This window comes from Malaclemys terrapin, chromosome 14, assembly GCF_027887155.1.
Source record: "Malaclemys terrapin pileata isolate rMalTer1 chromosome 14, rMalTer1.hap1, whole genome shotgun sequence".
In the NCBI taxonomy this organism is placed as follows: Eukaryota; Metazoa; Chordata; order Testudines; family Emydidae; genus Malaclemys; species Malaclemys terrapin.
This window is the reverse complement of record NC_071518.1, coordinates 8,569,559-8,596,737: the sequence shown is the minus strand read 5'-3', so window position 1 is coordinate 8,596,737 and position 27,179 is coordinate 8,569,559. Positions and strand designations below refer to the sequence as shown.

At 43.0% G+C, this 27,179-nt stretch overlaps 1 protein-coding gene across 2 annotated transcripts in view; it reads left to right on the top strand.

The window, feature by feature from the left end:
* The window catches only part of ATP2C2 (ATPase secretory pathway Ca2+ transporting 2), a 43,865-nt gene extending 18,681 nt beyond the window's left edge, over positions 1 to 25,184 (top strand). Inside the window, exons 4-27 of one of the 2 annotated variants that reach the window (XM_054049245.1) lie at positions 144 to 185; positions 574 to 609; positions 719 to 780; positions 3,344 to 3,452; positions 3,540 to 3,689; positions 3,798 to 3,866; positions 4,307 to 4,382; positions 4,600 to 4,666; positions 7,107 to 7,231; positions 8,682 to 8,779; positions 9,720 to 9,821; positions 10,875 to 10,964; positions 12,758 to 12,859; positions 13,487 to 13,643; positions 15,973 to 16,143; positions 19,660 to 19,757; positions 19,861 to 19,911; positions 20,364 to 20,530; positions 21,131 to 21,199; positions 21,296 to 21,412; positions 21,964 to 22,111; positions 23,096 to 23,191; positions 23,536 to 23,677; positions 24,712 to 25,184. In XM_054049245.1, coding sequence (XP_053905220.1) covers positions 144 to 185; positions 574 to 609; positions 719 to 780; positions 3,344 to 3,452; positions 3,540 to 3,689; positions 3,798 to 3,866; positions 4,307 to 4,382; positions 4,600 to 4,666; positions 7,107 to 7,231; positions 8,682 to 8,779; positions 9,720 to 9,821; positions 10,875 to 10,964; positions 12,758 to 12,859; positions 13,487 to 13,643; positions 15,973 to 16,143; positions 19,660 to 19,757; positions 19,861 to 19,911; positions 20,364 to 20,530; positions 21,131 to 21,199; positions 21,296 to 21,412; positions 21,964 to 22,111; positions 23,096 to 23,191; positions 23,536 to 23,677; positions 24,712 to 24,827 — 2,460 coding nt within the window. In that variant the 3' untranslated portion in view covers positions 24,828 to 25,184. Of the gene's footprint in view, positions 1 to 143; positions 234 to 573; positions 610 to 718; positions 781 to 3,343; positions 3,453 to 3,539; positions 3,690 to 3,797; positions 3,867 to 4,306; positions 4,383 to 4,599; positions 4,667 to 7,106; positions 7,232 to 8,681; positions 8,780 to 9,719; positions 9,822 to 10,874; positions 10,965 to 12,757; positions 12,860 to 13,486; positions 13,644 to 15,972; positions 16,144 to 19,659; positions 19,758 to 19,860; positions 19,912 to 20,363; positions 20,531 to 21,130; positions 21,200 to 21,295; positions 21,413 to 21,963; positions 22,112 to 23,095; positions 23,192 to 23,535; positions 23,678 to 24,711 lie in introns of both variants that reach the window. The other variant, XM_054049244.1, reaches the window with a different exon arrangement.
* Positions 25,185 to 27,179: the final 1,995 nt, after the last annotated feature.

The following is a 27,179-nucleotide window of genomic DNA, read 5'->3' as shown; positions in this document are numbered from 1 at the left end:
CTCAATTACATGTTTCTTCTTATTTGTAAAGAAGTCCATCATTAAAATGTGTCATTAACAGGGAACTAATGAGTCTTATTTTTTTAAAATAAAATGTTTTTTTGAACCAAAATCTCTTATTTTATTTATTTATTTATTTTTAGTTTAAGAATCCACTCATTCTATTGCTGCTGGCTTCTGCTTTAGTAAGTGTAATTACTAAAGAATATGAGGATGCTGTGAGTATTGCAGTGGTAAGTTATTCACCTGGAAGTGGAATCACCTGGAAATTGAAGCTAGACAAATTCAGACAGGAAATAAGGCGTACAGTTTTAACAGTGAGCACAATTAATCAGTGGATCAGGTTTATGGAGGATTCTCCATCATTGGCAATTTTTAAATTAAGATTGGATGGGTTTTTTTTCTAAAACAGCTGCTCTGGGAATTGTTTTGGGGAAGTTCTATGGCTTTTGGTCAGACTTAGATGCTCACAGTGGTCCCTTCTGGCCTTAGAATCTCAGAATCACCTGTAATGCAAGCACTGCATTAGCTGCAGTTAATATGCCTATGAATTTAATACCTCTTTCTCCTTAGGCAGTACTAATTGTGGTTACAGTGGCCTTCATTCAGGTATGTCCTAAGAATCCTTAACTTTGCAGCAGAGCTCTGCATCTCAGTTTATGGCCCATTTGGAGTAATCCTGCTTTTGTAACTTAGTTTTATGCTGCTCTCTCATAAGGAGTATCGCTCTGAAAAATCTTTGGAAGAGCTCAACAAACTAGTCCCCCCAGAATGCAACTGGTAAGTCATGCATAGGTATTTATTTTCTTTTAGTTCAGGTTGTGGAGGAAAAGCCAGTTAATGAAGGCAACAATTCTGATGCTTGTGCATGTAATGAATTGCTGATAACTGTCTTTGGATGGGGCATTTTACGGGTGTCCAGTTGGTAATACATTGCCTTAGTGCATGCGATTATATCACCCTCTTATGACTTGCCCTGGTGCTCACAGTTGCAGGAATTCTCCTTTAGCAGAGATGGCTGAAGTTCGTGTTTCGGTGCTTACGTTCCTGGGTTTGAGCCCCGGTGATTAGCATGGGGTTTATATGTGACTAGCCAAAGGTTCCTTACATGTGGTCCAAGGGACGAGCTAGCTTCAGTCAATAAGACTGAGAGTCCAGCTACACCTGCAAGTCAAATATTGGTTTCTGAGTTGTGCAGTAAACAAATTTTTGCCAGTGAGCATATGTAAATAACCATCAATCCCAGGTTGGCATTTGTGCCTGATGGGCTGAGAAATGATCCTACTATATTTGTTAGGCTTCCCAACCCCCACTAACGTGCCCTATGGGGAAAAGTAGGATTTCTCATCCTATTTTTTTTTTTTTTTGGCCCTGTGACTGAATCCTTGAACTAATTCCCACCCCCCACCCCCCCGCGTACCATCTTTGCACCACTGCTGTCTGTAATTCATATGTACTGAGTTGTGCCAGTGACCCCCCCCCCCATCCCCCAAGGATAAATCCATCATCTGGAAATTCCTGAAGTGTAAGGATGGCCCAGACATGTCCCCTTTTCCTTGGATGCAACCCCCCCTAAACTGGAAGCTGGAGGGACTGGCAAAGGAGTCACTACAGCACGTTTACACTATCTGATGATTCCCCAGTACAGGGAGAATCCCCCACTGTCCATATTCTCTGGCATTAGGGTACCTTTGCCCTGGGAGACTCACAAAAAGCAACTCTAATGGATTGAAGGACCTGGCCCATTGGTGTGCATATTAGGAATTTGCATACACCCAAGTAAATCTCACCCTCAGAGATGTTCCAATAAGCTTCTTTCACAGACTAGACTCCTTCCTAGTCTGGGCCCAGTCCTTTCCCCTGGTATAATCCCCATTAGTTCCAGCAGGCATTTTAGTTGAAAAGCAAGGGCTTTCTCATGACTGGGAACACCCTTGTTCTGCTCCACCCCCCTTTATAGCTTTGGCATAAGGCGGGAATCCTTTGTCTCTCTGGGTCCCCACCCCGCCTTCTAAATGGAAAAGCACCAGGTTTAAGATGGGTTCCAGTATCATGTGATGTGTTCACATGTCCTGTGAGACCCCAGTCTCCATTTTCTAAAGGGCTGGCCCACACGTACCCTGGAAGGTTTGCAAATAAACAGCCATTTACAACCAATTGTCCTAGTCAATGGGAGCCATCAAGATTTTAAACTACCATTCATGGCCAACATTTTGCATAATTACAATAGGACCCCAGAGTTACACTTCATTTTTCTAGCTTCAGATACAGGAATGATACATTCATACAAATAGGATGAATATATTCAGTAGGTTATAACCTTTGTAATGATACCTTACAAGAGACCTTTTGCATAAAGCAGGGGTCAGCAACGTTCGGCACACGGCTCACCAGGGTAAGCACCCTAGCGGGCCGGGCCAGTTTATTTACCTGCTGACGCGGCAGGTTCGGCCGATCACGGCCCCCACTGGCCGCGGTTCGCCGTCCCGGGCCAATGGGGGTGGTGGGAAGCTGTGGCCAGCACATCCCTCGGCCCGCGCCGCTTCTTGCCACCCCCATTGGCCCGGGACAGCGAACCGCGGCCAGTGGGGGCCGTGATCGGCCGAACCTGCCGCGTCAGCAGGTAAATAAACTGGCCCGGCCCGCTAGGGTGCTTACCCTGGTGAGCCGCGTGCCGAACGTTGCCGACCCCTGGCATAAAGCATATTCCAGTTACATCATATTCACATTCATAAAGCATATGGAGTGCAACATCATACTTGTGTCTTTCATACTTTGAAAATCAGCTCTGTCATGACCAATACAAATAAATGGATCATACTGAGGTTATAATTATTGTGTCAAAAACGAGGCGTGGCCTTTTCTACTTCAATGGTCCTAGAACTTTGTACCTTACAAATACTCTGGTTACCTTTGCCTATTTCCTCCAATGAATTTCACAGAGTGGGCACCTAATCTTTTCAAAGGTGAACATTTAGTACAACAACATGGAAAAACACCAATTCAGTAATTCTACCTTTAAACAGCTTGCCAAGTATGATAGTTCCTTGCATCAGCCTGTAAGCAGTCTTTAAAGTTCAAACAGGGGGGAAAGCACTCCAATTCAGGATATTCAGGTTAAATGTACGTTATTACTGAAATCTAAAGCTTCTATAATCCACCCTTGTGTTTGTGCATTAAAACTAAATTTGGGGTAGGAATATAATCTCCTTTCCTCATTCTTAGTTAGATGATAAACTCTTATTTAGATCAGAATATCTCTGGGGCAAGGACCTGCTCCTTATATTTGCCTAGCATGCTGTTTGGCCTATTTAAATAGTATCATTTTCTCAATGCAATGCAGCATAAGGGAAGGAAAACTGCAGCATCTTCTCGCCCGAGACCTGGTCCCAGGAGACATTGTGTGTCTTTCTATTGGAGACAGGGTTCCTGCAGATATCAGACTGATAGAGGTAAACACCAGCTCACACATAAACGATAACATCGATTTGCTTGTCTATATTGTGATAAAGGCTCCACGGAGTTACATTTTTAATTAGGTTACAGACCTGTTGGTGGACGAATCCAGTTTTACCGGAGAAGCTGAGCCTTGCAGTAAGACGGATGATCCCTTACTGGAAGCTGGAGACCTAACAACGCTGAGTAATGTTGTTTTCATGGGAACACTGGTGCGATATGGGAAGGGAAAAGTGAGTCCTATATACTCTCCATATCATCCACCTCTAGACAATAGCTAGAGAAGCTTTTAAGTAAGGTCACTATTTTGCATGATTCTCATTGCTATTTTCCTAATCCAGGGGATAGTTATCGGAACTGGTGAAAACTCACAGTTTGGAGAGGTGTTTAAATTGATGCAAGCGGAAGAGGTAAGGGACAAGAATTCTGTTTGTTTTGTTGGTACAGAGCTGTGTGGTACTGTCGTGGGACCCGAGTCTCCATATTGTTACTCAAAGACTGGAGGTCAAAGGGCTGTTTGTAGGGAGGGTGGTCATGAGCTACAGGCATTGCAGTGGGATTTAAGAGGGCTGGGTTCAAGTCCACAAACTTTGGTGTCCTTGGGCATGTCATTTATTCTTTCTGTGCCTCAGGTCCCCATCTGTGAACTGACTAATGCTTCTGTCTTGTCTATTGAGATTATAAACTCTTTAATGGGCATTTTTCTCGCACTGTGTATATGGTGTACTGTACCTGCCCAATAAGCCCCCGATCTCAGTGCTAATAATTAGGGCTGTATTTCTTGTCACTGATTCTACTCACGCACCTCATTTTACATAACAGAAACCAATTTTTCTCTTCACATTTCCAGACCCCTAAAACGCCTCTACAGAAAAGCATGGATAAGCTGGGGAAACAACTTACCCTTTTCTCCTTTTGCATCATCGGTGAGTTTGCCCGAAGGCTCTGTATAAACTATGATGCATTCCCTTATGAATGTATTCCCGTGTCCCTGAAGCAACTTTTTCGAAAGGGCCCTTTCACGTAGAGTGCCTCCATTTTTGAGTGTCTGGCCTGCGATGCCTTGAGATGAGAAATCTCTTGAAATCCCTCACAGATCCTTAACTTCCATTTTTTCAACTGGCTTTTCCTCCCCTCTCCTAGGTTTAATAATGCTGATTGGCTGGTTGCAAGGAAAGCATCTTCTCAGTATGTTCACTATTGGAGTGAGGTGAGAATTGGAAAGAACTCTTTTATTATTACAGTGAAACATGTCCCGCTGAGTGGTTGCATTTAAGAGGTTGCTTGAGATAATGGAGGGCACTTCTTTCTGTGGGGAAAAAAAACTCAATACTTGTGTTAGTCTCTTAATATGTGGCTTGGTTCTGCACCACAGAAGCTAACGGGAGTTTTACCATTGATTTCTGTGAATGTAGAATCTGTCCTTACTATTCATTTAATGGCAAATGAAGGAACAAAAGAAAGCTTGAGGTTTTATTTTATTTTTATTTTATTTTATTTTGGGGGGGAAACAGACTGGTGCATAATTTCACTAATGTCCAAATTCTGCCATGAACATATTTCCACTGAGCAGTGCCTTGGAAGACATCCTCATAAGCATAGCCTTCCCTACCTTGATCCTTGCCATAAAAGTCCTGCAACGTCTTAGTAGGCAGCAATTTTAAAACAAACACAAGCAAACACTTCTTCACACAATGTACAGTCAACCTGTGGAACTCATTGCCAGGGGATGTTGTGAAGACCAAAAGTATAATTGGGTTCAACAAAGAATTAGATAAGTTCATGGAGGATATGCCCATCGATGGCTATTCAGCCAAGATGATCAGGGATACAACCCCGTGTTCTGGTTGTCCCTAAACCTCCAACTGCCAGAAGATGGGACTGGATGACAGGGGATGGACCACTCAAAATTGCCTTGTTCTGTTCATTCTCTCTGAAGCATCTGGCACTGGCCACTGTCCGAGACAGGATACTGGCCTAGATAGACCATAGGTCTGACCCAGTATGGCCATTGTTCTAGTCTTGTGTCTATGCTATAAATTAAGAGGAATATTACATCAGCAAATATTCGCCCATCTCTGACGTGTTTATAAAGCCAGGAATATTACATTTATACCTGACACATGGAAATACATGCACAACCCCTTAATCAAATACTATAAACCATCTGTTTGAGTAATATTTGGAAAATGTATCCTTAAGTGTTGCCATAGCTCTAAGATTATTCATTATCTAGCACTGTGTGGAAATAAAAATATGGATGGAGGACAGCATGGAAGAAACTAAAGTAGTTCGGTTTCATACTCACAATGGCTAGGGGGACATTGATGACAAAGGAGAAAAGAGTTTGTCAGCATTTCTTGCCTAAGAATTTCAAAGGTGCTGAAACACAAAGCTCCAACTGGCTCCAGTTGGGGCTGAATCTGGGTCTACTACATCCCAAGCCAGTGGGTCTGACCACCGGTTTATTGGCTATTCTGGGGTCTTTTGCTCTCATTTTTTTGTGAAAAAATTTCCAAAGGTCTCAGTTTCACTCCTTATCTAAATGAAAACAAATTTCAAAGTTCCAACATTTTCTGCAAAATGGAATGGTTGCTTTCTGGCCAGCCTCAGTACTAATCACCCCAGAAAACTGAGCCTGCCCGAGTTGTCTGCAATTTGACACCCGGAAATTCAGGCAATTAAAATCAGTAGTCACTTTTGCAAATGTTTGCCTTAACCTATGTTTTAATCCTGAGTTAGTTTTTATGTTTAATATAAACATTTATTGCCTTATAACAGCAGATATCCTTTATGACCCATTCGTACCTGCCTACAGAACAACAGAGGGTTATAAAATGATTGTCAGTTTATATTTTCTCTGGCATAACTGTGCACAGTGCCAGATGCCAGTCTGGTTTACTAGGGCTATGTCTACACTGCTGCGGTAAGTCAACCTACGCTACACAACTCCAGCTACATGAATAACGTAGCTGGAGTCAACGTACCTTAGGTCGAGTTACTGCGTGGTCTACACCACGGGGGGGTTGATGGGAGAAATTCTCCCGTTGACTTACCTTATTCTTCTCATCATGTACAGGGGTCGACTGTAGAGCGATCTGCTGTCAATTTGGTGGGTCTTCACTAGACCTGCTAAATCAACTGCCGGTGGATCGATCTCAGAGCGTCGATCCCGGCTGTAGTGTAGACATAGCCTACGGCACCAAGAGATCATTTGGGAGTCCAGGCTGCTCAGAATAGAATTAACTCTCCGATAATAGCTTTGATGCATCAAGGAGAGGGGGTCAGTGGGTATGATTGAACATGCAGCCAAGCAAGGTTGAACCTTTATCTTCAGAGATTAAAAATCCCGAATTCCCAGATGTAAGGAAATGAACTATCCCTGGCAATGTTCAAAATTGTGCTCACTCTTCGGACTCATTTAAATGGAGAAGGACATGTAGAGGATTATTGTACATTATGTATTGGGAATTCGAGCTGTTAATATTCAATTGTCACAAGATTTCCATTCCAGACCATCATATTCGAGAGGACATTCAAGCCTTTTGGAAATGCTTATTTGCCATGTTCGAGTGTATGCTTGGGTGCAGCGTCTTGTGGTGTGACACATTGTAACTGGAAACCTATTCTTTTGTGATACTGCAACCCAGCCTGGCTGTGGCTGCCATCCCAGAGGGGCTGCCCATTGTGGTCACGGTGACGCTGGTGCTGGGCGTTTTAAGGATGGCGAAGAAAAGAGTGATTGTGAAGAAGCTGCCCATAGTAGAAACTCTAGGTAAGGCTGATGATGGTCACACCAAAACAAAGCCATGTATTCATCTGTCCAGTCTATACAAATCTGCAACTAAATTGGCTACTAGCTTGCTTAGATAACCCAGGGGACTGGTGGTGTGATTTGAACCAAGGGCTGGACCAACCCCATAACCCAAATTCTTTAAAATTGTCTCTCTTCCTCTTCACCCCCCACCATGTTCTTCATCCTCTTCCTTTAGTCCCAAGGGCCACTAAAGTGGTATACCAGGAACACTGCCGAGATCAAAAGGCTAATGTGCTGTGGTAACCCTTTCTTTCCATGGAATTGGCTGTCCCTGACCAGCTGTTCTCTCCTCCTAAGACCTACCTATCTTGCTCATGGACCCAGGCCTGCCTCTTCACTTCCGTCCCACTCTGTTGGTCCATATGCTTCTCCTGTCCTGTACCTGGCTGGAAGGCAGCTGCTGCCCCTGCACTAGAGCAACTGGCACAATGGTATAGGCCAACTCACCTGCTGTTCTTCCCTGTCTACCTGCCCACCTCACTGATACTCCCCAATAGATCGATCACCAGCTGGCGATCCAGCGGGTAGTGTAGACATACCCTGAGACACAGAGGGTATGTCTAGACTGCACCAAAACACCCGTAGATGGCCCACGTCTGCTGACAAAGACTTAAGGGGATTGGGTGGTGGGGATATAAAATTGTTGTGTAGCTCTCCGAGCTCAGACATTTAAACTGCAATTTTATAGCCCACAGCCCAGGCCCTGCAAGCCTGAGATAGCTGAGTCAGGCCAGCTGTGGGTGTTTTATTGCAGTGTAGACATACCCTGTGAGGCTAAATGACTTGCCCAAGGTCCCATAAAAAGTTGGTGGTGGAGCAGGGACTTGAACCCATCTTAACCCAAAACAAAAATAGGTGTCATTGGAACCCCCTTGCACCATTGTCCAAGAGAATGATGAACTGCTGAGTGAGTCTTTGGGTGCCTGAGCACCTACTATCTCATCATTGGTCTCAGGCTGCTAGGTTTTTATCTTTTTTTCACCATATTTCCTCCCAGCTTGTTAGTCATGACCTTGCAGCTCTGAGAAACTGATCGCTTCCTCAGAAATTAACACCTTCTCTGAACCATGCAACATGTGATGTTCAAGAGTGATGGAACCTTCCTTCCAACAGCTGTCTCCTACCAGATCCCAAACCCAAATCAGATACATGGTAGTGCAATGCCTTATCAAGCCACGGGAGAGGCACAAACATGTTTGCACTGGTTTTCTCTTAGTCCTTAATGAGGGGTTAGAAAACTCACCCAGCTTTTTGTATTTTGTTCTTTCTCTCACATAGATCTTTGCCGGTAACGGCTCATGTTTGTAACATACAAGTAACACGTTATAACATTTCTATGGCATCTAATCTAGTTGCTCATTTGCACATTGTATTAGCTCTAATTAAAAACAAATGTTCCTCCCATCAGGTTGCTGCAATGTCATCTGTTCAGATAAGACAGGGACTTTGACAGCCAATGAGATGACAGTAACTCAGCTAGTAACCTCAGATGGATTCCAGGCAGAGGTATGGTCCATGAAATTATATAAACTTCATCATTCAAGCCCACAAAAGATTGCTCAAATTCCAGTCCTGGACATCCATCTGTCTCAGTTCTTTGCATGGTCAATGCCTATATAAGTTGTTTTTATATTAGACTACGGGCTTATTCCTTGTGCATTTGAAGTTCCCGCTGATATGAATGGGAGAGTGGGGTGTTGAAGGAATGCTGAATGAGGCCCCATCGTCACAGAAGCTGCTCGTGCAAAGTGAGCATGCTGTACTTGACAGAGCGTGTTTGAAATCACATATGCTTTGCACGCAAAGCTCCCAGCAATATCATGAGCATAAACACAAATGTTAGAATATTTAGTCGGTCCTGCCGCCAGTGCTAATGCTGCTGTTGGCATTTCGAGCAGAAACATTTTCAACATTTTCAACCAATTTCTAGCAGGTTGACTTGATCCTCCCTTTATTTATTTATTTTATAGCCATGGGGCCTGATTAGCCATGGCCTTACATGTTGTCATCACACCAATGCATAGTGAGTGTAAACCACTACCATATAAGACAGTGGAGAGTCGCACCTTCAACAATCAATAATCATAAAACAGGAGCATAGGTTAGTATATTTTATTCGAGCTAGCAAATCTAACATAGCTGCACCTAACTAAGAATTTGGCCCATTGATTGAACTGTACCCAGGATGAACAAATAGGACTGAAATACGGCAAAGTGAGTTTTCTCGTCCCTAGATAGTACTGCACTTTGATTATTACAGTATTTGCAACCTTAGCTATAAATATTGCTCCCAGCAAAACACATTAATCCCAGCATGCCTTGAAAATAAATCAGAAGTGTCCCCAGAGATGTTGTGCTGTATAAGGAGAAAATATTGATAGTCATATATTTCAGCTAGACGCTGGGAAATTTTATGTATGTACCTTCCAAATTTATTTCCCCCTAGGTGAGCGGGGTTGGATACAGTGGGAAAGGAAGTGTATGTCTGTTACCATCAAAGGAAGTGATTAAAGAATTTTCCAATGTCTCAGTAGGAAAGCTAGTGGAGGTAAGTATAAAATATGAATCAAACTACTCCATTTTCACTCGATTATAATTTATGATGCTCTCCTTGTATGATGAATGTTACTGAAACTGCACTTTTTATTGACTCTAATTGAACATGTCCTTTCTATAGCAAGAGGACCTAAAGAAGGGTTTTGTGCAGTTATTATATCAGACATGACAGTGATTTATAGCAGGTGACAATCATCAGAAATATCTAGGGAGAGGCCAGAGACATTGGCTTGCAGAAATGCTGTGCAGTTTTGGATGAGAGTTTGTGCAGGGGTGATGCATAGAGCAAGGAGCAATTAACATTATACGTTTTTGTTTGTATAGAGTAGCTACAATTCCAAAATACAGCCAGCTGGTTAGGCAAAATCTGCATTGGTTTCAAAGGGTCCTGGGGATCTGATTTTCATAGACACGCATGTGCAATTTTACTACTAATTTTGCACACACCATTGTATGCGGAAATCAGATACTTGCATGTGCAAATGGCCTGAACTGGAACCTCAGATTTCATCGCCTTTCAGTTTTGGGAAGGGTTAGATACAAACCCACCCCTCAGATTTATATTGCATGTTAAAGCCACAATTAGAAGGTACTAATCTTTCCAGGTCTGATTTGTAGAGCTGATTCAAAGAGAGGGAAATCATGAAAATATAGTCCAACATTTTCTTGTTCATTTTTCAAAATTTGAAATATTAAACATTTTTACCAGTTCTACCGATTTGGAAGGGCCTCAAAAGGGTGGAAAAGTGCAAGATCCATCTTGTGAAATTGCTGGTATTTTGATCCAAAATATTATGCGATGGTTGTGCCCCTGAACTTGATCCTTAGCCCTCAAATTCAGCCTTGATGCCAAATTCTGACCTTGGGTTTTAACCTACCCTGGATCTGGACCCCACCTCCTTAGTTTCGCTCTACTTGACATGAATTGAAAGTTGTCACAATGCAGCCATTATAGCTCTGCGGTATCTTACCAATTCATTAGAGGGAGATATGTAATGTATAATATTTTATATAAACATAATGTATGCAAATATATCACCTTTAGGCTGGCTGTGTCGCTAATAATGCTATTATCAGAAAAAATACTGTGATGGGTCAGCCAACGGAGGGAGCCCTTATTGCGCTGGCAATGAAGGTAGGGTTTCTTATATTTGTTTGTCTTTTGCAGATTTCTTCAAACTAGGGTCAGGTTCTGTGTAGGCAGTAAAATAATAGCTAAGCACGGGGGAGAAAGAGAGAGAATATGATCCTTTAGTAACCCAGAAACTTGCAAAATAAACTGAATTCATTGGACATTATTAATTGTAGCCAGTAATTGAACAGACTGACTTAAGACAACTCCCACCTGTTTATGCTCTCTGTATGTGTGTATATATATCTCCTCAATATATGTTCCATTCTATATGCATCCGAAGAAGTGGGCTGTAGTCCACGAAAGCTTATGCTCTAATAAATTTGTTAGTCTCCTAGGTGCCACAAGTACTCCTGTTCTTCTTTTTGCGGATACAGACTAACACGGCTGCTACTCTGAAAGATTCTTCTTGCTTCTTTTTGGTCCTTCTTGCAAGAATCTTTGTCCCCTATACCCCAGCTTACACACACATGCCTGTATACCTGCTGCCACAGGCAAAACACCTTCACAGAGTGTTTCCATGCTATAGAAATAAGGGTTTTACTTGGCTGGTTTGTGTAATTACACTGCACAATGGATTTCTTTTGGGCTGGAATCAGACTCCTTTCCATTGTTCTGCAGACACCAGTGAGAAAACAGCAGACAAATGAACAGGCACAAGCCAAATTAGAAGTCATGGCATAGGGTTTTCTTGTATTTTTGTCATCTGTTACTTTCTTACCTTTTTTCCTACAGTTGTGGAAAAACAAAGAACTCTATTGAATGTTCTATTGACCTTTTTGTCTAGAGTGCAAAATATTGTCCATCACAAATAATGGGCCTGATTTAGCACTGCATTGCACCTTATGTAGTCACTTTTACCTGTAGGAATGCTACTATTGTGATTTGGAAAAGTACCAGAGTTGAGTGATGATTTTTATTTTTTATTTTATTTTTTTTACAAAGCGGTCAAAATGGAACCTTCGGAATGTAGCAACTTAAGTGCAGGGAATGGCTTATTTGACTACGTGATATTCGGCATGTTAAATATGAATCAATATGTCACGATTTGGACAGAATGTATTTTTAAATTGAATTGGTTTTTCAAGTTGTCAGCTCACTAGAGGAAGACCCTGAGGGGGCTTTTTGGAGTTCAAGTTTCTTTCTAAGCTGAGGCAACAGGAAATAAATGAAACCATAGCCCATTATTTGCAATCTCCCTCTTTTCTGAAGGGTGGAATGTGTGTGTGAATCAACAGATTAAAGCACAAGACCGGGAGTCAGGAATTTTGGTTTCTATTCTGAGCTTTGACACAGACTTGGGAAAGCTACATAGGCCTAACTGTTGATTAATTTCTGCATGCCCGGATTAAGACACCAAGGCCCTGAATTTCAGAGTTGAACATCCGCAACTGCAGATGAAGTCAATGAGCATCATGGCTACTTAGCACTTCTGAAAATTGGGCTTTTCATAAATTCTAAAGCCAGGAGGAACCATTGGGATCTTCTGGTCTGACCTTCTGCATAACCATAGAACTTCCCCAAAATAATTCCTAGAGCAGATCTTTTAGACAAACCTCCATACAGGCTTAAGGTATATCAAATTAGGCAGCCCAGATAAGCAAAAGCTTCTGAAACTGTGGGCCTTAATCTCTCGCTTTGCTTCTCTGTCCTCATCTGTAAAACACTACTGCATAAAGACATGTGATCATTGTTTAATGTTGGTAACTCACGGTACGTAAAAGTGCTATACAGAATATGCGCAAAAACTAGCATTGTTTAGTATTACAATAATATTTTTAATTTCCTTATTTTAGATGGAATTAAGTGATATAAAAGATATTTATATAAGAAAGAAGGAAATTCCATTTAGCTCTGAGCAAAAGTGGATGGCAGTAAAATGCATGCTGAAAAATCAGGTACAACAACAGTTATATAGACTGGCTTCGTGTTTCCTATCTTGTATGTAAATGCCAGTGGAAATGAAGTGAAGTTTATTAGGCAGTAGCCATACAAACGATTTCAGACACAGGTAGACGGTGCTTTCATAAATTACATCATAATTTTCAAAAGCCACCATTTCAATGACCTTTTGTTTTAACATTGTGGATAGCACTGAAAAAAAACAGGATGAGATTTCAATGTAAATTTTTGAGAAAAATTCATCCTGTTTTGCAAACAGCTGTAAAACTAGTAAAAAATCAAATCAAATAAAAATGTCAATGATTTTTTGCATCAAAATTTCAATAGGGAAAAATGGACAACATTTCTGAGAAACTGCATCCTTTGTTGCCCTGCTTGCTTTAATTGTTCAAGTTAATTTTATTCTCTATCTTTAAAAAACCCAACTTTTTCACTACCAGGGTCACTCGGATTCAGTCTATAAAGTGTGCACCACAGAAATGCTACATTCTGTAAGAGGCATGTGTCCATGTGTTTTATGGGTTAGATAACGGCACTAACAAGGGAACCTGCATATCTCAGATGTAAAGGGTTTAACATTGTCAATATTTTTTAATGATGTAACTTGTCTTCTTATTTTAAAGGGGCAGGAAGATATTTATTTTATGAAGGGAGCCTTTGAAGAAGTTATTCAGTATTGTACCATGTATAACAATGGTGGCATCCCACTGCCTCTCACGCCACAGCAGAAAGCCTCCTATGTCCAGGAAGAGAGAAGAATGGGATCTCTAGGCCTGCGGGGTCAGTTAGTATTGCGTCCTTTAAGCTTACAGGTTATCCGATCTGTATGTTTTCCAATAACAAGAATAATAATAACTCTTTGCTTCTCTAGTGCCTCATGCACAAGTTGCAGGAGAAGGATGATTCTTTATAGAGCAGTAGCAAAGTATTTTTCAGTGAGAACCACCCCCCATTTTCACCCCATGGAATTCTTCTCCGCCTAGCAATAACCAGGCATCTGCCAGTGTCCTTGCTGTCTCTAATAAAATACTGGCCAGGAGAGGATCTGGCCCATTGTAAAAAGCCTCCGGTGCAATTTGCTCCTGCATAGTGGAACATAAAAGGATCAGTCACTTGGCCCTTACTTATGTTAGTTGTCCCAAGGAAGGGCTGGGTGTTTTAGGGAAATCAGCACAGATTGGGAGCCAGGAATTCCTGATTTCCAGGCCCAACTCTGGTAGTGATTTTCTGTGTCTTGAGTCAAGTCACAACACCTACCTGCTCCAGATCTCACATGTAAAATGAGCGCAAGAATACTTACTGTATTTAACACTAGGGAGTGTTTGGGGGAAATTGTTAGAAAATATAGTGTCAGTTATTGTCGTTACTCATATGAGTAACAGCAGCAGGATCAGGCCTGATGTTTTTATATTTCCCCTCTGTTTCCAACAACATTGTCCTGAGTTTGTTGGCTGCTAATTTTCTAATAAAAATCTTTATTTCTTGGTGGTTTCTATCAGTGAAATGCAAAGGAACTGTACACAACCACTGGAGAGTGTGAACAATTTTCCTCCACGGACAATTGCAATAGTCTGAGACATAGGTTAATGTTGTCACTAACAAACTGAACACTGTACCTTGCATCGTCTGTTCCATAGCCAGGCTTTGATCAGAGCTATTTCAACAGCAACAAAAAGCACATTCAGAAGTGATACATGGAAGCCAATGGGAATCTTGCCTTTGTAAAGACTGAGCATAGTTTGTGTCAGGATTTCAGGACTTTGCCCTGTGGGCCTGCTGCTGCCCAATTTGAAATCCCTCCCATTGATGTCACTGGGAATGGGATCAGGCCCTATATTTCAGCATCAAGTTTTTACAAGTGATGTTGGTTGATTTATTTTTTTTAATTAGGGAAATATCTAGCCCTCAGTTTGACTCTTACTTCATATCAACGTATGTCCCACAGACAGACTATATAGAATCAGAGAAATGTGTTAGGAGCCTCAAGAGGTCATCTAGTCCAGCCCCCTGTGTTGAGGCAGGACCAAGTATATCTAGACCACCCCTGCAGGTGTTTGTCTAACCTGTTCTTAAAAACCTCCGATGACAGGGATTCCACAGCCTCCTTTGGAGCCTTATTCCAGTACTTAATTATCCTGATAGAAAGTTTTTCCTAATATGTAACCTAGATCTTCCCTGCTTCAAATAAAGCCAGTTACTGGATATGGAGAACAATTGACCACTGTCATCTTTATAGTAACCTTTTAGAGGTTTGAAGACTGTTATCGGTCCATCCCGCCCCTTGGCCTTCTCTTGTATATAAATATATGTATTTTTGAATATTTATAAATTTCACAAGTTACAAAAAGCAAATGACACAGGAACATCACCATGATCTCACAGTATGAATCTTTAATTACTATCCTGCAGAAAAGTGATTGGCCCAAGCAACTGATGTGGAGCTTGTGATGGGTGAGAGAGATTATTTGAAACACTTTCATACACACATCTGACTAAGTATTCTGAAAGTCACACTTGTAAATCAATGCGGTAAATTCAAGAACTGTAGAATTAGATTTTTAGACACAAATTACAGCATCTAAATATTTGTGGCCTTGTCTACCTGGAAAGTTGCATGGTTTTAACTAAAGATATGTTTTTAACAGATTTAGTTCAACTGATGCAAGGCTCTGGGTAGACACTTATTTTAATTGAAGTGTGGCTTATTTTGGTTTAGCTCCAGTCAAGGAGCCTGGTCTATGCACAAGTTTAAACATATAATTTTGTCCTGATTTAGTTAAATCGGTGCATCTCTGTGTGTAGGCACTCTCTTACCAGTGTTGGTAAGTTTACAGACTCAACCTGAACCAAGAAACCGAATTTTAAACTGAGAGAAGAGAATCCACACACTAAAGTTGCACTGTTATAACTAAACCAGCCCAATTAAGCCCAGATAAATTTGTGACTAGACAATGCCTAACTACCTGATTTTCATCTGCAAAAGTGGAAGTCTGATTAAGAATCTTTGAAAACGTCAAACTAAATGTAATATGGATTCTTATATGGAAACTAAGGTGGAATAACTTGGTCCTTTGCCTCTCTCTCTCTCTCTCTCTCTCTCTTTCTTTAGTACTTGCTCTGGCTTCAGGTCCAGAACTTGGCAGACTAACATTTTTAGGGCTGGTTGGAATAATTGACCCACCAAGAGCTGGAGTTAAAGAAGCCGTTCAACTCCTCTTTGAGTCTGGTGTATCTGTGAAGATGATAACTGGAGATGCCTTGGAAACTGCCATGGCTATCGGTAACAATTAGCTATTTCCCCACATTTTGCATTGTCTGTCAGACCAACATCAAATCTTATGTATTTTATTGAACTTCATAAGATAAATGTAGCCCATTTACCTTTCTTTTCGTTTCATAGAATCATAGAAGATTAGGGTTGGAAGAGACCTCAGGAGGTCATCTAGCCCAACCCCCTGCTCAAAGCAGGACCAACCCCAACTAAGTCATCCCAGCCAAGGCTTTGTAAAGCCGGGCCTTAAAAACTTCTAAGGATGGAGATTCCACCACCTCCCTAGGTAACCCATTCCAGTGCTTCACCATCCTGCTAGTGAAATAGTGTTTCCTAATATCCAACATAACCTCCCCCACTGCAACTTGAGACCATTGCTCCTTGTTCTGTCATCTGCCACCACTGAGAACAGCCGAGCTCCATCCTCTTTGGGCCCCCCCTCTTCAGGTAGTTGAAGGCTGCTATCAAATTCCCCCTCACTCTTCTTTTCTGCAGACTAAATAAGCCTAGTTCCCTCAGCCTCTCCTCATAAGTCATGTGCCCCAGCCCCCCTAATAATTTTCATTTCCCTCCATTGGACTCTCTCCAATTTGTCCACATCCTTTCTGTAGTGGGAGGGCCAAAACTGGACACAATACTCCCGATATGGCCTCACCAATGCCGAATAGAGGGGAATAATCACTTCCCTCGATCTGCTGGCAATGCTCCTACTAATGCAGCCCAATATGCCGTTAGCCTTCTTGGCAACAAGGGCACACTGTTGACTCATATTCAGCTTCTCATCCACTGTAATCTTCAGGTCATTTTCGGCAGAACTGCCACTTAGCCAATCAGTCCCCAGCCTGTAGAAGTGCCTGAGATTCTTCCGTCCTAAGTGCAGGACTCTGCACTTGTCCTCACTGAACCTCATCAGATTTCTTTTGGCCCAATCCACCAATTTGTCTAGGTCACTCTGGACCCTATCCCTACCCTCCAGCATATCTACCTTTCCTCCAGCTTAGTGTCATCCGTGAACTTGCTGAGGGCGGAATCCATCCCATCATCCAGATCATTAATGATTTGCTGCAGTAGATTCCTTGAGTTCCAGATGTGACATTATACAGTAGTGCACTTTGTCTGGCTATGTCGGAAGCAGGACCGGCTTTATGAAGGGCGGGGCCCGATTTGAATAGCCGATGGCGGTCCGGGGCTTCGGCGGCACTTGGGCAGCAGGGGGTCCGCTCTGGGTCTTCCGCGGCACCGAAGGACCCCCCGCCACTGAAATGCCACTGAAGCCCCGGAGCGGCCCCTCCCCCGCTGCCGAAATGCCACCGGAGCGGACCCCACCCCCGCCGCCGGGTGAGTGTTTAAAAAAAAAAAAAAAATGTAAAAGACACCTAAGGTGCAGAGCCCTCTTAAGCGCGGGGCCCCATTCCAGGGAATCAGGGGAATCTGCTTAAACCCGGCCCTGGTCGGAAGGACAGGAGACACTGGGTGTGGTTTAATTAGGTTGCAGCTTTATTCCTAAATGTCTGGGGGTACCCGGCAGATAAAATTGTACAGTGCAGATAATTCCATGATCATTTACATATACCTGGGGGCTGCTGGCAGCTCTCCCCTGTACCCAGCCTGCTGCTGGGACCTCACCCCTCTTGAACAAGAGATAAAGGGGGGGGGAGCTATAAAGAAGGAGAGTGTTGGCTCCTTGCTGTACCAGTCCTAGAAGCCCTGAACTCCCATTGTTTCCACTCCTTTAAAGAAAACCTCCTTTAAATCCTTTTCCAATCCATTTGATCAGATCATTGTATCCATTCCCGTCGGAATACCTGCACTGGACATCTGCCCAAAGCTTACATAATGAGTGGTGATATCATAGTCTAACCCCCCTTTCATTAGGTGTCCCCCACTAAACCCCCAGCCCACTGTCGGGACAGCAAAGAAACCCACCTCCCCTTGGCCAATCTGGCAATGATGGAAAAATTCCTCCCCAGTCCCCCAAGAAAAGAATGACTAGCATAATGCCCCCACAGCAGGTTGTGACAACCTGGTATTTCAAGTACTTCCATGGGTGGGAGGGTGGGTGCTGCTCGGCCTGACCTAGGTCTTGTACTGATCATATGTGGACATAAGTAGTCTCCTTCTCTTCCAGTCACCTGGTGGGGAGCATGGGCTAGCACCCCCGTGCTGACCTGGTATGGAGCTGCCTTCATGTAGCACAGGGGTGGCCAACCTGAGCCTGAGAAGGAGCCAGAATTTACCAATGTACATTGCCAAAGAGCCACAGTAATATGTCAGCAGCCCCCATCAGCTCCACCCCCACTCCCAGCACCTCCCACCCACCTGCAGTCCCGTCAGTCAGCACACACACACACACACACCCCTGCACCTCCCGATCACCTGTTTCGTGGCGTGCAGGAGGCTCTGGGGGGGAGCGAGAGCATGGCAGGCTCAGGGGAGGGGGTGGGAAGAGATGGAGTGGGGACAGGGCCTGTGGCAGAGCCAGGGGTTGAGCAGTGAGCACCCCCCGGCACACTGGAAAGTTGGTGCCTGTAGCCCCAGCCCCGGAGTCGGTGCCTGTACAAGGAGCCGCATATTAACCTCTGAAGAGCCGCATGTGGCTCCGGAGCCACAGGTTGGCCACCCCAATGTAGCAGGTAACCGGCTCTCTAGCCACCTTTAAAGGGCCAACACACCTTTTCCAACAAGCCACACAAATGTCCCCACCACTTAATGTGTGATGAGGTCATTTTGCTGGTCCACTGAAACAAATCTAGTTAACTGTAGTGATCTAATTACAAAAGCAGTGTGGATCCATTTCCAGCAATATAAAATCCACTGTAGCAGCAATGTAAAGTTACTGCTGATACCCTTAAACAGATGAGAAAAATGTCCTCGCTGGGATTCATGTCTCTTTTAATATCACATGCAAACATCTCTGTATATCCAGTTATTCCGTTTAGGGTTTTCAAATCGCTGTTAGAAATAAATCATGCAAGCAGCAGAAACTGGAACAACAAATCCTCAGATGGGGTCAATTTTCATTGCTCTAACTATCGTCACTGGAAATCTGCTGATTGACGGCAGCTGAGGGTCTGGCCCAGTGTGGTGCTGTTCTGCTTACCGTATGTTCAGGAGATGAATCCATTGCAAAGTCCATGGCAGAAGCGTTGAAATGCTGCCTTGTTTTCACCCAAAGAAAATGATTAGAAGGAGTCCCTGCAAATCGAAACACATGAAGTATCCTGTTCTCTCCGAAGGTTATTCCCCTGCAAAACTAAATTACCTTCTGTGGAAATGCACCTTAATATTGTACCCAGTTCTGTTCATCTAACTCTGCACTCATGCAAAATTCTCAATGAGTAAGAAATGCATGATTGACGCATTAGAGACCTCGAAAGAGAAATTTTTTTCCCATGCCTCCGTAGGTGACACCAGCTCATAGTCATTTTCTGTGATCCTCTTAAACGGGTCTTTTGTTTCAAATCAGAAAATAATTAGCCACTCCTGGTGATAATGGACTGCTCTTATGTTGGGTTTTCTGTGCAGGACGGAGTATTGGACTCAGTAATGGGAAACTGAAAGCCATGTCTGGGGAAGAGCTGGACCATGTGGCAGAGTCAGAGTTATCGTCTGCAGTCAAAAATGTAATGCTTTTTAAACTGTTTCCAATAGTGCTGTAGGATTCCACTTAAAACAGCATGAGTCTGATAGCATTTTTTTCACCCTTTTTTCCTCTTCATCGTCCAGGTTTCTGTTTTCTTCAGAACAAGTCCAAAGCACAAGCTAAAAATCATAAAGGTACTGATTGCCTCCCAACACTGTTATATGAAATGGAAACCCAAACTAGGGCACCGATCCTGTTCCCGCCCATGTCATTGGCAGGTCTCCGGCTGAATAGGACTGGGCTCTTTGAAAGAGGAGTCAATGCAATAGAGCTATGATTACATGGGCAACTTAATATCTACGGGAGTGGAAGTATCCACTGCTCCTGTTGATGTGAGCTGAAATAATGGGGGCTGTGCACTTCTGGAATCCAGCCCCTAACTGAGTAGAATATCTCGGTTGTTTCTCTGTGCACTACCCGTGGTATTTTGTGCACCTCCGGGCTGCTAAAGTCCGTATTCCCGTCCGAGATGTGCAACCCTTCTTCTGCAATGGAATATAAATTACAAACATTGTAACTACTGCACGTTTATTTTGAAGAGCCCATCCTGGTGGCATTGAATTTATTCATCTCTCCATTTCCACAGGCTTTGCAAGGCACGGGTGCCATTGTGGGAATGACAGGGGATGGGGTCAATGATGCAGTGGCCCTAAAATCTGCTGATATTGGGGTGGCAATGGGACAAGCAGGCACAGATGTCAGCAAGGAGGCTGCCAACATGATACTGGTGGACGATGACTTCTCAACTATAATGTAGGTTGCGCTTCAGATACTTTCTTGACATTGAATGCAATGAGTTTCTATGTGACTAGCATTGAAAATATGTCAAAGGCCAGATCCTCAGCTGGTGCAAATCTGCATGCAATCTGTGGAGTTATGCTAATTTACACCCACTGCAGGTCTAGCCCATTGTGTCTTTGGAGGCACATATGGAGGATTTGTCCACCATATCTCGCTCCATTCTGCCTGCCTCACCCAGGAAGCTTATAGAAAGGACTCCTGTAACTTGTAATGCCCTGCGGTTCACAAGGACAGAGCCAGCAGGCACAGTGGTCAGAATGACATATACCTCATGTACACTTATGTCCATGTACCAAAACAGAATGGACAGATTTCATCTCAGGCTTCCTAGTTCTGACAGCATCCCTTTAATCAAATGGTTGTATGGATACCCCGGCATGTTAGAGTTGTCCTAACCTGGTATTGGACTTCCATTGAAATGAAAGGGAAGGGGAGAATATAAACTAAGAGGCTGTTCTCTTGTCTATAAAGTTACTTAGGTGATTACTAGGTTAGATATGAAATATCATGAATACCCATCAGTTTATAATTTATCACCTCTCTCCTTTCCAGGAATGCCATAGAGGAGGGAAAGGGAATATTTTACAATATAAAAAATTTTGTCCGGTTTCAGCTTAGCACGTAAGTACACACTTGCTGAAGTGCCAGTGATGGGCAGCTTTTTGGCTCGGCTGGACGAAGTAATGTTGTGTTGTTCCTGCTCCGTCTCCTTTGCAGGAGCATTTCAGCATTGAGCTTAATCACTCTGTCGACCGTGTTCAATTTACCAAATCCACTCAACGCCATGCAGATCTTGTGGATCAACATTATAATGGATGGACCCCCAGCTCAAAGGTAATGAAATTACACAATGAGCCAAAATTAGCCTTGGAGAAAAGTGATGCAACTCCATTGACGTGAAAGGCATTAACAAGGCTTTGTTAACAAAAGTTGTCATGGTCAGGTGCTGGGCCTCTTGGGGTGGAATCTCCAAATTCTTCCACCCATAGACTGGGAGTGGATCCACTATCCTGTGTGAACCCACCGCCGATCACACGCAGGTCCAGCTGGGTTTTGGTCATCTGGGTTTCTTGCCTTCGGCAACCTGTGTCCTCTGTTAATCCAGCACAACATCTTACAAGTCGAATACACGTTGGGGCACAAATCAGTAACTCCTTACCAGACACCCCTACGTTCGCCCCACCCATCCCGAACAGGCTTGGGGCATGATGACACCATAGAGGAGCTAGCACTAATGTTTCTCGTGCTTTGCACCTTCAGCGACTAAGCAAAAGATTTCAGCCTCCTGGGCTCTGTCTGTTTCCTTGCACCAGCATTAAAGTTTTAGAACACGTAACAGATCTGTATCTGCTAAACATGTTACCTGTTGTTTTGTTTGATGACAGCCTGGGAGTTGAACCAGTTGACAAAGATGCCATCAAACAACCCCCTCGAAATATTACGGATACAATTCTCAGCAGAGCGTTGATCCTGAAAATCTTTATGTCTGCTATAATTATCATCAGTGGGACCCTCTTTGTCTTTTGGAAAGAGGTGAGATAAATATTTAATCCCATCTTGTTTGCACTGTCATGGAGCACAATTCATCACGTTTTAAGGACAATTTTCTCAGAAGGAAGAATGTCCAGTGGAGAGGACTCGGGACGACTTGTCAAGAAACTTGGCTGTGCTACTAACTTGTTGTGCAGTCTCTTCACTTTCAGTATCTGAGTTTCCCACCTATACTATGAGGATAAGAATGCTTAACCTCCCTTCAAAAGTTCATTGAGGTCTAGAGATTAAAAGTACTATGTACGTGTCAGGTACTACAAATACTATTATTAGGTATTTCAAGGAGTACATTTGGCTGCAGGGTTTTAGCTTCTGACTTTTTATCCCACAAAATTCAGCTACAATGTAATCTCTATTTTTGTTTGCAAACCTTTGCAATTGGGTCCTTCACTGGAGTATTTGTACCCGAGTAAAATCACCATAAACCACACAAGTATCAGTAATTACTCATTTGAAGGGAAATGTCAGGGTACAAACTGATCCTGATGCCCAGGTTCAGTAATATTAGGTTAATCACAATTACTGAGTAACTTAAAATTACAGCACTTGACCCCTAAATGAGAGACCTCTATTATGATACTGGATTTGGAATACATTTTATCTGTATAGTAGTACATCAATAATTATTGCTAATTAGACATAACGTGAAAATAAATTCTCTAAAAGTCTTTTGGCTAAATTCACCACTGGCCAAAGATTTTAAAATATTTGAAGATTTGATTGTAAAACATAAATACTGACAGTGGGGAGTTAGGCCCAATTCCTCAGTGGTATTTAGGTAGCAGTCATTGAAATTTGAGGTTGGTGCTAGCTGCAGTGCCTGGAACTACTGTTATCTCTCTCTTTATAATTGGATTAGACTTCAAGTTGACCGTGACTTCTTTTTAAACAAAGGTGGCTATTATTAAATTAAAGTGCTGTGTTAACACGCTTTTATAAAACCTTGAATTTTACATGTGTTTCCAGATTCCTGAAAGTGGCACAACTCCCAGGACCACAACAATGACTTTTACTTGTTTTGTGTTCTTTGACCTCTTCAATGCCCTGACATGTCGTTCTCAGGTGAGACAGACGATGGCCATGTCAGCATTGTCTTTAAATAGCAGCTTAAATGTATGCTTCACGTTAGTGGTAATCCAAATATTCGGAACAGGAAGTGGCACGTTTTCTTCATTGTAACTGAAAAAAGTTCAGGTTTTATCTTATTAACCAACTAGGTTTTATAACAACAGTAACGATTAACCAATTTACAACCAAGTTACGCTTGCCTGAGTTAGCATATACATAACTTTAATTCGTTAACGGGCTATTGATGTTGGCTGTTGGACAGGCAGACTGACAAACGTGCAGATTCACATACAAACAAGAGGCTGAAAGATTTGACATTTCATTTTTTTTTTCCCCAGACAAAGTTGATCTTTGAGATAGGCTTTTTCCGAAACCGCATGTTCTTATATTCTGTGCTGGGGTCACTGTTGGGGCAGATGGCTGTCATTTACATCCCGCCTTTACAAAAGATCTTCCTAACAGAGAATTTAGGCGCATTAGGTAAGTTATTAGGGAAAGAGCAATAATCTTGTGGTTTTAAGCTATTTAAGAGGAATATGAGATTTACCAGATCAGATTAGACCTCTGTGGCATCTCGTGCCGCTCTCGTTGTTATGTGATGACTCAGAAGGAGGTGGGGAAACAATGCAGCCAGCCAGTTGTGTTATGTTGCACATTGCTGGGGAGGAGGAAGGTTCTTCCCTCCAGGCTATCAGTTTGATTTGATTGTTCTTATTTCTGGTTGCATAGGTTATAAATGTTTATGTTCACGCCCTTATCCAACTCCCCTCACATTCCAGACAAAATATCTGAGTGGTTGTGTTCATGTTTTCATATCTAGACACGTCAAGTTCTTCACACAGCTTTGTAGACTAACCTCAGTCTCCACTAGAGAAATTTGTGCTGCTGGAGCTTGAATCCTGACACCAGTGCCAACCCCTAATGCACCTGTGTCAAGTAAGGTTTATGTGGGTGTGTTTTACTACCAGACTAAGTCATAGCAATGCAAAGCCTCCTTCGCACTGGTGCATAGATGGTCGTGCTACTGTTACTATAGCAGAACTCCTATTTTATGAACTGACTGGGGAGTGAGGAGTTCATAAAATCCAAAAGTTCATAAAACGGAACATGTCCAAATTACAGCAGGGCCAGTCCCTGAGTTAATTTTTAATTATTCAGTGATAGTGTACATAACGACTGGTAATGAATGATACAGTGTGCCTGATTTCTCTTTGTTTGAGAGAGCTGCATCTCTTCTTTGCTGCCAAATCCCTCAGCCTTTTCAAACTGTACAGCCGCTTGACCATTAACTGAAGGATCGAAGTCATATTTGGCAGCCAAAAGATGGGTCATATAACTGGTTGTTTATAAGATCGGTGCTCATAAGATCAGGGTTGAGCTGTAGATCAATGTAGTTACATCGGTGCAGATTTCTCTAATGTAGACAGGGCCTTATTTGAATACTCTTGCCCAGCACAAAAATGCAGTTGACCCACTGTGTTCCCCTTTCTCTTTCTTCCCTCACTCCTGGGCAGATCTGTTGTTTCTCACTGGCCTCTCGTCTTCGGTTTTTATTGTCTCGGAGCTCATCAAAGTGTGTGAAAAGCATTGCTGCACAACGAAGAAAGTGAAGAATCTTCATGAAGTATAATGGATACAGACTTCTCTAAAGAATGTTCTTTGAATTAAATGCCATTTTGTAATTCAAATGCGTCCTTCTGTGACTGTGCAAATCCTAGGTTGACAGCCCTTCCCATATCAGATAATATTCCTGCCACTTTCTTGACCCAAGCTATTTCAAGCGGTCTGCCCTGGGCGTAAACACTACCTCTGTTGCACAGATTTATATATATTTTCATAATACGTTGACCAGTCCGTTTGTGCTGGAGCTGTCACCCTGCGCGATGTGGCTATGCATCTGTACAGAACGATCTACTGCACACAGCTGATGTTTGTTTATTTAAATCACAAGGATTTTTGTTAATAAAATCTGGATTTAAAAAGTTAACTAGTGATTGTCTGAGGGAGAATCTTGCTATTACTTAGGCCAGGGGTGGCCAATCTATGGCTCCGGAGCCACATGCGGCTCTTCAGAAGTTAATATGTGGGGCTCCTTGTATAGGCACTGACTCCCGGGCTGGAGCTACAGGTGCCAACTTTCCAATGGGCTGGGGGGTGCTCAACCCCTGGATCTCCCACAGGCCCCGTCCCCTTCCCTCAGCCTGCAGTGTCCTCGCTCCTCCCCAGACCCTCCTGCATGCCACAAAACAGTTGATCGGGAGGTGGGGATGGGGGTGGGAGCGGGAGATGCTGATCGGCTACCGGTAGGTGGGAGGTGCTGGGAGCGGGGGTGGGTGGGGAGCGGATGGGGGGGGGGAGGCTCTTTGTCAATGTACACTGGTAAATTCTGGCTCCTTCTCAGGTTGGCCACCCCTGACTTAGGCAGTTCCCTCCACTTTTAAAAATGTCTTTCCATTCTTTTGCCTTTACTACCTGGACGCCTTATCCCATTTCCCTTGGTGAATGCTGTGACCAGCTGACATTGCTTCAGCAAAGGTCTTAAGCAAGTGCCTCGCTTGGGACCACTTACATTCATTTTTAAAGAGCTGCACATGCTTAGGTACCTTGCTGAACAGGGATTTAAAGGGGGCTTGTTTTTACTTTATCCTCCCCATCAGGCTGCAGCATCCAAGCCTTTCGGCTGCATTCACCTGACGGGAGTGTAATAAAGCAAGATACCCAACAGCCCCATCTGTGACACAGCACTGCTCATCTTCTTTCACACCCCTACAGGAATCTTTAGCTCAAAAGCTTCTTGGATTTACAGGCTGTGGGCCGGATTTGTAAAGATAGTTAAGCATTGCTGTGCTCAGCATTGCAACGTCTAACTCATTGAGGAGCCTAGATCTCATTTTTAACTGGGATTTAAGCACTTAGGAGCCTAAATCCTATTGACGGTTGATGGGGTTTAGGCTCCTAAATGCTTCTATCCCTTTTGAAAATGAAATTTAGGCTCCTAAATTAGTTAGGTGTTGCAGGGCCAAATACATTGATGGAGCACCATGGAACAACAGTTATACGCACCTAGGAGTTACTGCCCTTCATCATTCAAAGACCTTTACCATAGCCTAGGATAAGGGTTGTGATTAAAAAAAAAAGTGGAGATATCCTATCTCCTAGAACCGGAAGGGACTTTGAAAGGTCATTGAGTCCAGCCCCCTGCCTTCACTAGCAGGACTAAGTACTGATTTTTGCCCCTGATTCCTAAGAGGCCCTCTCAAGGATTGAACTTCTAACTCTGGGTTTAGGAGGCCAATGCTCAAACAACTGAGCTATCCCTCCCCCACAACATACAGCCTACTGCTGGCCAGTAGATAAGGTGCACAATTTTTTTTGGTGAGAGGGAGGCATTATTAAAACCCAGAACAACAATGAAAACCTAAGAGATGTTTTCATTGCTAGCTCATTCCTTTCTACATCCTTGCACTGGAATGCAGTGGTGCATGGGAAACAGCCTTGGGCTTGACAGACAAGACCAGGGGGACAAAATACTCACTTGCAAATGGACTGCTTGTTTTGTGCACTGGCATGTTCAGTTTCTGCATCCCATGTTTACAGCTTAGCAGATTTAGATGAAATCTCAGGGAAAAACTTCCTAACTGCAAGAACAGTAGGACAATGGACAGACTGCCGAGGGAGGCTGTAGAATCTCCTTCACTGTGGTTTACCAAAGGAGGCTGGAGCCATCTGTCTTGGATGGTTTAGATACAACAAATCCTACATCTTGGCAGGGGGGTTAGACTAGAGGGGCCTTTGGCCCCTTCTACCCATAAGATTCTATGTAATTACAGAACTTGGGAGTTTCATTTCCATACAAAAGATATTGCTGAAACACTTCTTGGAACATCACTCCATCTATAAGTTTGCTCTCTTCGTTAAAGTTACACTTGCTGATGTATGAGGCGTTTTTTTTTGAACTGCTAAAATATAAAGCAGTTTTCTT